Source organism: Crocodylus siamensis, chromosome 4, assembly GCF_052110815.1.
Source record: "Crocodylus siamensis isolate JL-2025a chromosome 4, ASM5211081v1, whole genome shotgun sequence".
Taxonomy (NCBI): Eukaryota; Metazoa; Chordata; order Crocodylia; family Crocodylidae; genus Crocodylus; species Crocodylus siamensis.
This window is the reverse complement of record NC_143398.1, coordinates 210342879-210355281: the sequence shown is the minus strand read 5'-3', so window position 1 is coordinate 210355281 and position 12403 is coordinate 210342879. Positions and strand designations below refer to the sequence as shown.

Sequence of the window (12403 nt, the reverse complement as noted above, 5' to 3'; positions counted from 1 at the left end):
CAAGCTGGTGGGTAACACCTGCGGCAGAGACTAAGCAGGAATGGGGATCCTACTTGCCTGCCATCACTATCACTGCCATCATGCTGGGCTGGAGCAGGACAGGAGTTCTTCCTGTCTCCAGGGCAGTAGCAGGAGGAGGTGGGGAGTGGTCCCCAGCCAGGGTGTACCTGGGGGGGAAGCAGCCCCTGGCAGGCTTTTTCCCACTGGCATCTTGAGCAGCAGGGGTGTGGTCAGATGCCAGCCAAGGCCAGAAGTGGGGATTAATCCCCACCAGCATGGGACCCCAGCTGGGGTCTGCCTGGCAGGAGTGTAGCAGCCCCTTCTGGGCTTTCCCCTGTTCCCCCTCCAGGTTGCCACTCAAGCAGCAAAGGCATGACCACATATCAGCCCAGACCCCTCTCCCCATTCACTTCAGGGAGCTAGTCCAGGGCTGGTGTATGGCCATGCCCCAGCCACTTGAGTGGCAAGTGTGGGGAAAAGCCTGGCAGGGGCTGCTACATCCCAGCCAGGCAGACCTGAACTGAAGTCCCAGGTGGGGACTGCGGGTTTACCTGCAGCCAGGAGCTGGGCAGATCATGCTGTGACACTCTCTCTGCCCAGCAGGCCAGCTGAGAAGGGAGTGGGGTGGAAAAACAGCAGCCTTCTTCCCCTTCCTCTCCCACCCCCATTGGAGACCCCTGCTGTGTCCTGGGAACGACAGAGTGAGTGTGGCTCCTGGCATCAGTGCTTCACTGGAGCTAGCCTGGAGGGGGTCAGAGCATTGGGGCTGCCCAATGCCTCCTGGGCAGAGCTGCAGCCTGACACCTCTTCCATGCCCCTGCTGGGGAGCCGGGCCTGCCCCAAGCTCTCTGTGAGTGAATCCTCCCCCTTACATGGCTGGAGCCATCCTGAGGTGCCCATCAGCCCTGTATGGCACAGCCTCTGTGGCTCCCAGTCCATTCCACCCACAAGGCTGTGGCAGGGCTGCAGCATGGCTGACACTGGAGGAGGGATGAGGCTGTCATCCCAGGCTGCAGCTCCCCTGCCCCAGACTGTCCTGTAGTGTGGGGCTTTCCAGTGAGTGCAGCCTGCAGCCTGGTAGCTCCTGTGGGGCAGCTGAGGAGGGAGTGTGGGGGGTGGGAATGTCCAGTGGAAGGGTGTAACTGGCAGTGGTGTCTTTATTCCCCTGGCCCAGCTGGAAGCAGCAGGGGAGGGGGTGAGGCAGGAGAATCCACCCTACTCCTGGCTGCCAGGGATGGAAAAGTCTCTGTTAGCAGCTGGGGCAGGGTCCAGCCCTGCTCCATTGAAGCAGAGAGCACAGGGTTGGAAAGCATGCTGGGCTGCTGGGGGACTAATTTAACTTGAACCAGGAAGGGGTCTGGGACAGAAGTTCCATAAACCAGTTTGACCTCAGTCAGTTAAGTCTGGGTATGTGTAGATGAAATGGGGGCCCTAAATTGAAGTGGTGGGTTTTAAAAAAACACTGCTTCAACTTAGGCCTAATTAAACCCCCATGTCGTGCACACACCCCACTGACTTATCTGCCTCTCTAACAGGGAGGGGAGGGTGAGCTGCTGGCAGGCAGAGTGGTCCCTGGGCTGCGGATGCAGCTAGTGCTTCCCTCTGCAATAGCTGCAGCCCCTCCCCAGGCTGCATCCACCCGCGGGCACCTGGTGGTCCTGGGAGGCTGCGGAGGGAAGCACCAGGCCCCTGTGCAGCTCAGGCAGGCTCCCGGGGGGCGGGGGGCGGGGGGGGTGGAGATCAGGCTCACTGCTTTTCTGGGCTGCTGTCAGCCTACCTGCAGGGCTTCCTGCAGACCCGTAAAGGTGCACGGAGCCCGGTGCTTCACTCCACAGCTGTAGGGGCAGCAAACTAAAACTCCTCAAAGGAGTTGTAGTTTGGTGTGCCCCAAGTCATTTAAAGTGCATTATGCCACCAAATTTCCTACAGTGGCTGGTATTAATTCACAGTACACCACCGAGGCATGCAAACACCAACACCATTAAAGCGGCGCAAAAGCATTTATACCGCTTTAAAGTGTTGTGCGCACACACCTCTCATTTAATCTACACACAGCCTCTGATACTACATTCAACAAGGTTCATCTTATACCAGTTTTGACCATTTTGAAACTGGTTTATGTGCCCTGAACTTATGTGCTGTTACAAGTTTAAACAGGTTTCTGGTCACTTAAACCACTTTATGTATAACTTCTGTTCCTAGCCTAGGGAGCAAGTTTGGGAGAACTCATCTAGTGCCCATACCTTCCTGTGGAGCAAAATCCTGCATAAATGACTTTAGTAACCACATAAGGTATCTACACCCTATTATATATTTTGTACTTTTATTTATGGACTCTTTGGTGCATTCTGTGCTATACACAAGAGTAGTGGGGAAGGGTCCAGAGGTAGATCCAGAGGAAGTACAGTGGCATGGCTGTACCCCGCTTTCTGACTAGGTGGCAGGAGCAGAAGCTGGGGACATTTTTAAGTTTCTGAAGATAGTAACAATCCTGCCTCCCCCTCCTCCCTTTTGTGTCTAGAGGCATGTCCCTTCCCTACCTTGTCTTCTCTCTTACCATCCACTCCCCACCGCCTCCTGCTACTGCCCTGGGGGGGAAAAGACCTGGAAGGCATCTCTGCCAGATTCTCTCCAGCCTTCCTGCTATTTCCAAAGGAAAGGGAGGGCTTGCTGTAGCACCCCCTGACTTCTGGTCTGAGCCACTGCAGGCACGTGACTGTATTTCTGGAATCAAAAGTGAATGTCTATTCACTCGTTTCTCAGTTCAATCTACACAGTTTAGACTAACCTGCAAAGAATTAATCAATTCAGGCTCAGGCTTTTTGAATGTCTGTACTTAGCACTACAGTGGTTGCTAGTATGGGGGGGGGGGGGGGGGCGGGGGCAGTTTTAACTGAGCCAAAAGAACCATTGAATGAATTGACTAAAGAAGCAGACGCGCAACTGGTACACTGCTTTACCCTCACTTTCTGAAGTAATTTTACCATGGAATGGAGTGACCTAAACCAACATACAGATGTACATCATGCATCCACTCCCCTCTTACTACAGTGTAATTTACTCCATAGCAAACATATCAAATGTCTGCACTGACTATACATAAATATACAGTGAAGCCTCATAGACACTAAACTTTATAGCTAAATCATTCTGAAGGCAAGATTCTTCCTGATACACACAGGGAAGGATGAACATAAAATGGAGAACACTAAAAATAAGATGCATACTACAAAGTGCAAATGAACCTTTTTAGAGAAGAACCCAAGATCTGAGGGGAAAAGGTTCCTGTAGATAGGCAGATGAGATATGCTCAATTATTAGGATAAACTGTTTAATGCCACAAGAACAAAGACATTGTAGCATATTACACATCTAAGTTTTATACAGAGATAAATATTATACCATACATATAATGCACAATAATTTAAATAGCATAATATCATACTGTACATAAGACACACTAAAGCTGCATGAGCAGCCTTGTTAACAAAAGGTTCAACTTAGAAATCCTAGGATTCTCCTAATGTACTATGATGAAATTTAGAACTGCTCCTTGAATAAAAAAAGAGGTATATGTTTTATGGTATATTTGACTCATGGGATCTGTGCCTTTTTTGTCTAAATAGGATCTTCAAAACTGTAATTTCATCTTTCATAGGCACCACAATGCCTTAAAAAACCTCTGAGTAACATAGACCCTATTAACAAAGATTCAACTTATTTCAGGAAACTTATCAAGATTTTCATAAATCACAATAGTTTTCAAACCAATAAGCTGTCTACATTTTGTTTATATAAATGACTGTTCCTCTATTAAAGGGGGGGGGAAGGAAAAAAAAATATCGCTGCTCCATCCTTCACCCTGGATTTTTAAATGTCCACTCATCCGCACTCCGTAGGATTAGCTAGTGTAAGTCTAGCTATGTTCCACTGTATAATAAAAACTAGATAATTGTGTATTATGGCCACCTTTAAAAGTTAAACCTTTACATTAATTCTGGCAAAGAATAATTTTACATTTTAAAAAGGCTATTGGAAAATATTATAAAATGCAAAGATTTTACACCAATACCCTGACGACTGAATGCGTACTAGTCTTCAACAAATTCAAACGTTAGCCAAAAAGTTAGCAAAAAGTGTAAAAACAGATCTTGAGACAAAACCTGTGGAAGTCTTCCAGTTTACTTCAATAAGCACTGATCAGGATCAGGCTCATCAAAAAATAAAACCTTACACAAATCTTTGCTGTAATACTGAGAAACAGAATTATGACACTTTCTTTTTGGTTAGGCAGGCTGAAACATTTTATAAATACAGTTTCCTGTCCTGTAAGGTACAGTACTATAACCACAGAAGAAGCTGTATATGATGAACAGTCTAACATTTGAGTCCAATAGAAGAAATAAACACACTTCATTAATTTTAAAGAATACAGTAATTAAATTAACATTTTCTTATTTACCTCAGGAACTTACCATGTTCTTGCCATGGCTACATTCAATGTTTTTAATACGTTGCTTGCATACTTTTTTCAACTACAGCAACCCTCCCCCCCGCCCCCCCAACACACACACACACACACACACACACACACACACACACACACACACGCATAACAGCAAATATTATAAGATTTAATAACTGCCCTACCCTCTTTTGCAGAACTATTGGAGTAACTGTAGGCAAGGTTACCCTTCTTGCATACAAGTTCATGTCTGCTCTTCACAGAACTAGATTAACAACCTGCGTTCAGGTCATACATGAAATAAAGCAAGTCCTTGGCAGGATTCCCTGAAGCTTCAGTTCTCAGACCCAAATACCTTAGAGTCAGTGAAAAGAAACAGCTAAGAATGCAATAAATGTCATTCTGTTTATATGATCCCAATCCTACCCAAAGCCAATAAAGGGTGACTCTGGGATAGGGCTAACCAGGAACCAACCAATCAAAGAGCCTGAAAACTTTTCCTTTGTCCTTGGAAACACATTCTGATACTTTTGTTTAAGATATTTAAAGAACCAGATTAACATGCGTTTAAATCACTCTGAATTGTCTCCTCTCTCCTCCTCTCCATCTTCAGGAAAGCAGCAGTGTAATTCTCTGCCTTCTTTGCTGGTAATTCTGGCTTTTCATTAGAGTGTGCACTTTATGTGAGCTAAAAATATTTATACATCTGCAATTTTTTCAAAATAGTGAAAAATAGAGATATGCTTGTCTTCAAACTTAAAACAAGGTGGATTATTCAGTAGATGTGATCAGAGCTGTAAGATCAGACTTTTTTTTTTTTTTAAAACGGATTTCAGATATAACTTGAGTGTGAATAACAAGGTAAATTTACAACAATAGCTCATATCAGGAGTTCATAAAATTCAAACAATGATGCAACTATTGCAGTCTTTAAAAAAAACTAGTATAAGTAAATTATTTAGCACATGCCTTATGAGCTGTGTACATATCCTTGAAGTGTCCAGAGCTGACTTGGCAAATTCCACAGCAGTCCGTGCCAAAACTACCTTATCTTTCTTGATAGTGATTTTTTCTTGGAATAATTGGAAGATGAAAACAGCCATTAATGCTCAGAATAAGGTAAGGGAAAAAAATACTACTGGTCACAATAAAGAAATACATTCTGCTGAGTTGAGTAGAAGCAGTTCTACAATCTCAGTACAGTAGTTTTTTTTAAGCTGCAAATTATGTGCAACAGGTCACTGGTACCTATATGGGTGAAACTAGACCCCAGACTTCAATGTGCTTATTCTTGTACTGGCCATGGTGATGACGCCCAGAAGTAAAGTAGATTTAAGCACATTCTTGTATGTTTGGATAGACTAGGCCCAGATCTGGGCCTCAAATCCTCTTTTCTAAAAAATAAAAACAACCCCCCCCCAAAAAACTGCAAATTAAAAATCAAATAATGTAACCTAGTATATGTTTCTGCTGAAATCTACAGCTGTCACAGAATAACAAAATATTGTCAACTAACAGGAATTACCAGTAAACATCTTCCTGAATTTTCTGTTGTCCTTGATTATGACAGGAAGGAAGAAAACACCTACCAAACACTGATGTTAAATCCACAGAGAAGTCCAATTTTGGGACAGTTAACTTCTTATCCTGTTCATTTTAAATGACAGTCTTTGAATAAAGACATAAAAAACTTAATAATAGCATAAAAATGTAGCAAAAATAGTTCTGCTGACTCAAAATAAATGTTCAGTTTTAAGCTTGGCTGATTTTGCAATGAGGCTACAGAAATACCAAATCCTTGGTAATTATCCAGTCTCCTAAATATGAGGTATATAACTCTGTCCCAGGGGAACAGAAATGAGGGGACAGGAGACCCCTCCCACAGCAGGACCCAGGGTGGAGACAGCCCATCCCAGCAAGGAAAACCCTGAAGACAGGGTGAACTTACCTTTTCCAGGGAGAGAAGGGATGGACAAGCCACGCCAGGATGGAACACACATGCGGTTAGTGAGCCACTTTTATCTCCAGCTAAAAGTAGCACAGGTGAATGACATCACATGAGAACACCACCCAGCAAACATAAAAGCTGGTGGCAAGGAAACAGCTGGAGAGGCACTGCAGGGAGCAGGCTGTAAGTGCTTCCTGCACTGGGCAACTGGGCAAGGATAGCACCAGCTGCCACAGAGGGACCCAAGGGAGGACCCATTGGAGGGTCATTCCTTAAAGAGATGAGGATAGCATCAAGGGACTATGGACTCGATGATCTCCCGAGGTCCCTTCCAGCCCTAATGTCTAATGTCTATGAAATGTCGGAGTTGTGAGTGGGGAAGGCTAAGACCCCACTCTCCTTTTCTTTCCTTGCCAAGTTGTTCTTTTATGGATTACCCTAAGAGGCCCTAAGAAAAGGATTAGGGCCAAAGGGAGACTCTCAGGGAACAGGAGTGGCTGGGGCAATACTGTTAGCTCCAATGCAGCCAGGAAGATCCAGCATAGCAACAGGGACAGTCAACCATCCCAAAGAGATCTTGGACAGGGCAACATCACTAGGGACCCTGCAGACAAGGAGGGCCCAGGAGGCAACATCGGAGGGTAAGCCAATCAACCATCAAGTGGCCATCTTAAGGGCTGGCATGTGGCTGGGGTGTAGGGGAGATGGAGCCCTAAGAACAGCCACTAGAAAGTGCAACCGACCCATGAGGGGCTACAAGAGGGAGCCCCACCACTGAAAGGAAGACCCAACTTGTGGCAGGCAAGTTTTGGGGTTTCCCTCAGGGAGAACGCGAGCCCTTGCCAAGACCGCAGGAACAAATGTTGCAGCCAACCCAGGGTGCACGCTCCAAGGAGGCAAGGGAGCATTTATACAAGACCAGGTAGGCACAAACTCATTTACTTGAAATGTCTCTGCTTACCTTGAGAGCCAGGTAAAAATATTCCTTACAATTTTGTAAGGATATAAGCTTATACTGTAGTTCAAATTTTATTTTGAATTCTGTAACACCTACCATGAACACCTTGTTCCCGTACTATAGAGCTTATAGTTTGGCCACAATAATGTTAAGTGTTTATTTTTTTCACCTTTTACTCCAATTAAGAATGTTCATCTCCTATGGGAACAGCCCCCCCCACACACACACACACTCTTCCACAATGCAGCTTTAAAACTTTTCAGGAAATCCTGAGACAAACCTGGGGTTCAGAGCCTGATCCTGCAATCATCCTGCAATCACTTTACTCATGAAAATAAGTTACTTATCCATGTATCTGCAGGATTTGTAAACACCAATGACAGCTCTTGTCCTTGACTATGATAGAAAGAAAAAGAAAAACCAATAATAGCAAACCGAGTACATTTCATCAATGGCTATTTTGGGAAAGAATAAAAATAACCCAAACCATTTTAATCTTACCCTTGGGTAAGTTCCTTGTCTGATGCAAAGGCTTGTCCTACATGTATGCAAGGTGAAGCAAAAGATTATTTCTCTCAATGAAGTTAGCTATACTTTTTTTTTTTAAATCTAGGTAGGTGTACCAACCACATCTCTAGGGTATTTTCTTACTTCCCAAAGAGTGTGTGCGCTTTTAAACTTATAATGGATTGAAAAGCCTTTATTCAGATGATTATCTTTTTTTGAAAACATATATACACGCACATGGAAGCCTGTGTTCTGAAGAGGATGTTACGGGGTGGGGGGTGGAGGGAAGGACTGTGGCGTATTTTGGCCTCTCAATCTCCACAAGCACCATTGTGGGGGACGGACTCAGCTTCTAGTTCCAATCAGTCCTCAGTTTAAAAGTCAAGACAAATCCTGTTCATCTCCATCAACAATCACTAATAATACTACTAAAGGCTTAATTACATTTTCAGTGACACAAATAAGATCCCTTGGTTTTTTTACAGGTTATAGATGTAAAACACTTGGCCCTGGAACACCAGCTTTATGTTGACAATGCAAAAGAAAGGAATAGAATCCAGCCCACTCACTCTTAGCTGTGTTGGCTCTCTAGTAACATGCTTGTGCAGCTTTTCACTCCTATTTTTGTCATCAACGTAGCAGCTATGACTGACTATACTGAGCAGGAAGATGTCAGTACTTTTCAGAGACCTGAATTTATATCATGTTAAACAATATGCTATGGATATTCTGAGAAAATCTGTTATGGCTTTTTTTTAAACAATTAACCTATTTGGAGAGATCTAAAACCTGTTGAAATGCATAACAAAAGTCAGAAAATACAAGCAAGCATTTTGACAGCAGCACATACTATAAATATATCTTTCCGTGGAGTAAAGTTGGTCCTTCAGTTGAGTCACTAGGTGAAACAAGATCTTGATTCTATTCTTGGCTCTGCCAAAGTGGGCTAGTAAGTTTTGTGACTCCATTTTTATATCTCTAGAACAGAGATAACACTGTTAAGCAGTTAAATAATTAGTTTTCAGAACACCTTTCAGACTCTTAACAGAACTGTTACTTAACCTATTCAAATCAAGTCTTACATACTGTATTTACTCAAATATAAGATGACCCTGAATATAAAAAATGACTTCCCAATAATTAGATTCTGTATATGGAAAACTTACACATTTGATATAATTTTTCAGGTATAGAAACTGATTACTGGAGCTTTGCCTTGAGTTTGTCCCCTTCCCACTGTTACAAAAGGGCAAATAAATCTGGCGGGTCAGGTAGCCCCCTTGCTCTCTGAGCTCCCCCTAACTTCCGCCCCCTACAGCCCCTTACTCCCTCTGCTTACTGTCAGACCCTGCTCTCCCTAAGCACCCAGGGCATGTCTACACATACATATTTAATGTGCATTAGCCTGATTTAAGGTGCATTCAAGGCATGTGTCTACATGTGCGCACCCTTAATGCACCTTACAAATGGTGATTTGAGGCTATTTGAGCCTAAATTTGATACCTGCATAAAGCTCATGGAAGGTGGGGCCACACTGATCATGTGGGGCACGCTACGAGATATGGAATGACAGAGGGGTTCTGGGTGAACTCTTTGGGGCCCTGTTCGGTGACATCTGCCAGACATTTAAGGCCAATGAAGAAACAGGATTCATTAGAAATGGTAAAGAAAGGCACAGCTCAGCTGTGGGAGTGAAAAGGAAGTTGAAATATATTTAAATGTAGTGGTTCAGTATGACTTGAAGAAGAGTTGGCGCCAAGTGGGACTGTGCGCAATGTACACTACCATGCATCTTAGATGAGCTGCACTAACCTTTCCTTATGGTAGGTTCCATCAGCATCTCTACCTTTTTGGCTGGGATCAAATGTAACATTTTTGGCACCAAGGGGAGGGTGTCAAGGCTGGCTCTGGCCCTGCCGGTGCCAGCCTGATATTGCAGTATCTCCAGACTTGTGACAGTTCCCTAAGGAGGGAACACCTTCCTGGTTTTTTTTAAGGGGCTCCACATAGCAAAAAAGTTCCCCATCAGTGGGCATTTTTACAGATACTGCCAATGAAGTGCTGGGCACTTTTAATTACCGAGCCACACTAATTAAAAGCACCCATGTCACATGCAGCAGAGGTGGACTGTGCCTCTGCACCGAGAAAGTATCGGTGATGTGCTTTGAACAAAATCACTTTGAAAGTGTTTTTGTTCAAAGCACACTATCGCCATTTTCTTAGCATGGAGATGCACTGGGCTGCTGATACACGACACATGAGGCTGCCAGAGCACATTAATTTATGCGCTCCAACAGACTTGACTGAGTCTGCTCTGATATGCTGGGATTTCCAGTGAGTCAGAATGGTCTCCCTGCATGTGTGTAAGCAGTATGTTTGCCCAATACAGGACATGCGTTTTATAATCATTCCCAGTTTTAGCTACATTTAATCAACTTCCATAATAACCATTATAAGCACAAGCTGCTTTTGGCATCAGTTTAATGATGGACAGCATATTTAATGAGGTCTCCTTGTATGTGAATACAAGACGAGGGGCTTTTCCCGTCATGCTGATTGGGGGAGGGAGTCCTCATCTTGCAGTCAAGTAAATATAGTACATGGTTTGACAAGTCTATTTATTAGACCACCTCATTTCTTTACAAGAGCCACAGAATGGTCAGTTATTTCAAATGTCTGTCTTTTAACTAGACGGATCAAGGTTAAGCTATGAAGGTTATTGAGAAAGTACATACAGGAACCTTTGCATATTTCTGAGAATAGATTATCTTAACAAATTAAACATCAACTCTAAGTGTCTGGTTTCCATTTCCCCTCCCCACCCTCCAAGCCCTTTTCCTGGTAAAAGCAACTGGAATAAGGTCTTATACCCAAATTCAACATGCAGCATGATTTCAGATAGGGCTGGAATAATGATTAATGATTAATTCCCAGGCAGAAACAGCTCCATTAAAACAGGCTATATTAACCTGTAAAACAACATGTACAATATACGATTTGAACTCTAAACACCTAGGAAATTTAAGTCAAGGTTGATTTCCCCACACGTCCATCTTCCACATATTTAACTTCTGCCTTATTAAGAAACTAAATATGACAGAGCATAGAATTCTAACGGCATGCTCTTTAATTACAGGAAGATTATACCTCATCCACCTTTCCAGCCTATGCTGGCAACACTACATATAACAAGCAGCATGACAAGACAGGTTAAGGACAAGCTATGATAGCCTTGAGATTCCAAACCCTGTGCTGAAAATTGTCTGCAAAATGTAGCATTTGGTTGTTCTCATTGGATTGCTAATAGCTTTCTGCTAGCACAACTACAAGCCATTTAACTAGGCAAAGAAACAAGATATGCAGTGTGCAGTTTGCATCGTGCTTACTACATGTTACTAGAGAACCGATCTGAGTAAAGAGACAAGGAATAAGAGAGGTAAAAATTGGCAATTGCATGGCACCAGGGATATATGTGCAAGCAAGGCATACTAGTTACTTTCTTTCCTTTAGAAAAAGCCTTTACTATTTTGTACAGAGAGCTAATGTCACCATCTTTCTAAAACCCTTCTAAAATGTTATTTAAATGTCAATCTTACAATTCAAAAGTGAATGAAATTATCTTGTCAGCTAATTTCAAAAACAATTCTTATACATTTATACAAGGTCTACGGGGTGTACTAGGAGACATATTTCTGCAGTCTGCAGTTAAAATGTATTTTCCTTTATCATAATGCTTAGCGTCAGAAGGGACCTAAACAGATCATCAGGTCCAACCCCCAGCCAAATATCCGCCCAGCCTCCTTTTGAAGACCCCCAAGGTAGGAGAGAGTACCACCTCACTTGGGAGTCCATTCCAGAGCTTGGCAGCCCTAACTGTAAAGTAATGTCCAGCCTGAACCTTCTAGCAATTTGTGGCCATTATTCTTAGTAACCCAAGGTGGTGCCCAGGGGAACAGAGCCTCCCCCAGTTCTCACTGGTCTCCCCAGTGACTTTGTAAATAGCCACCAGATCCCCTCTCAGACTTCTCCTGTGGAGGTTGAATAGGTTCAAGCCTTTTAGCCTCTCCTCATAGGGCCTGCCTCACTGCCCCTAGACCATGCGAGTGGCCCTCCTCTGGACCCTCTCAATGCTAGCCACATCCCTCCTGAAGTGAGATGCCCAGAATGCAGTACTCCAACTGCAGTGTGACCAATACCGCATAGAGGAGAAGAACCACCTCCTTGGACTTGCTTGTGAAACATCCGTAGATGCATGACATGGTGAGGTTAGCTTTACCGACCGCTTCCTCGCATTGGCGGCTCGTGTTCATCCTGGAGTCAACAATGACTCCAAGATCCCTTTCTGCCACCGTGTTGACAAGAAGGGCGCTCCCCAGCCTACAGGTGTGTTGCAGGTTCCTTCTCCCTAGATACAGCACCTTGTACTTGTCTGTGTTGAATTCCATCCTATTCTCATCCACCCACCTCTGTAATTTGTCTAGATCTAGCTGGATTCTGGCCCTCCCCTCCAGCGTGCCCACCTCAC

At 43.9% G+C, this 12403-nt stretch overlaps 1 protein-coding gene across 2 annotated transcripts in view; it reads right to left on the bottom strand.

The window, feature by feature from the left end:
- Positions 1–12403, bottom strand: part of GRB14 (growth factor receptor bound protein 14) — a 137672-nt gene that overhangs the window by 75679 nt on the left and 49590 nt on the right. The window contains exon 1 of one of the 2 annotated variants that reach the window (XM_090045600.1): positions 4651–4817. The exons of the other annotated variant lie outside the window; for it this stretch is intronic. Coding sequence (XP_089901726.1) covers positions 4651–4713 — 63 coding nt within the window. The 5' untranslated portion in view covers positions 4714–4817. Of the gene's footprint in view, positions 1–4650; positions 4818–12403 lie in introns of those variants that run through there. 2 annotated transcript variants of the gene reach the window in all.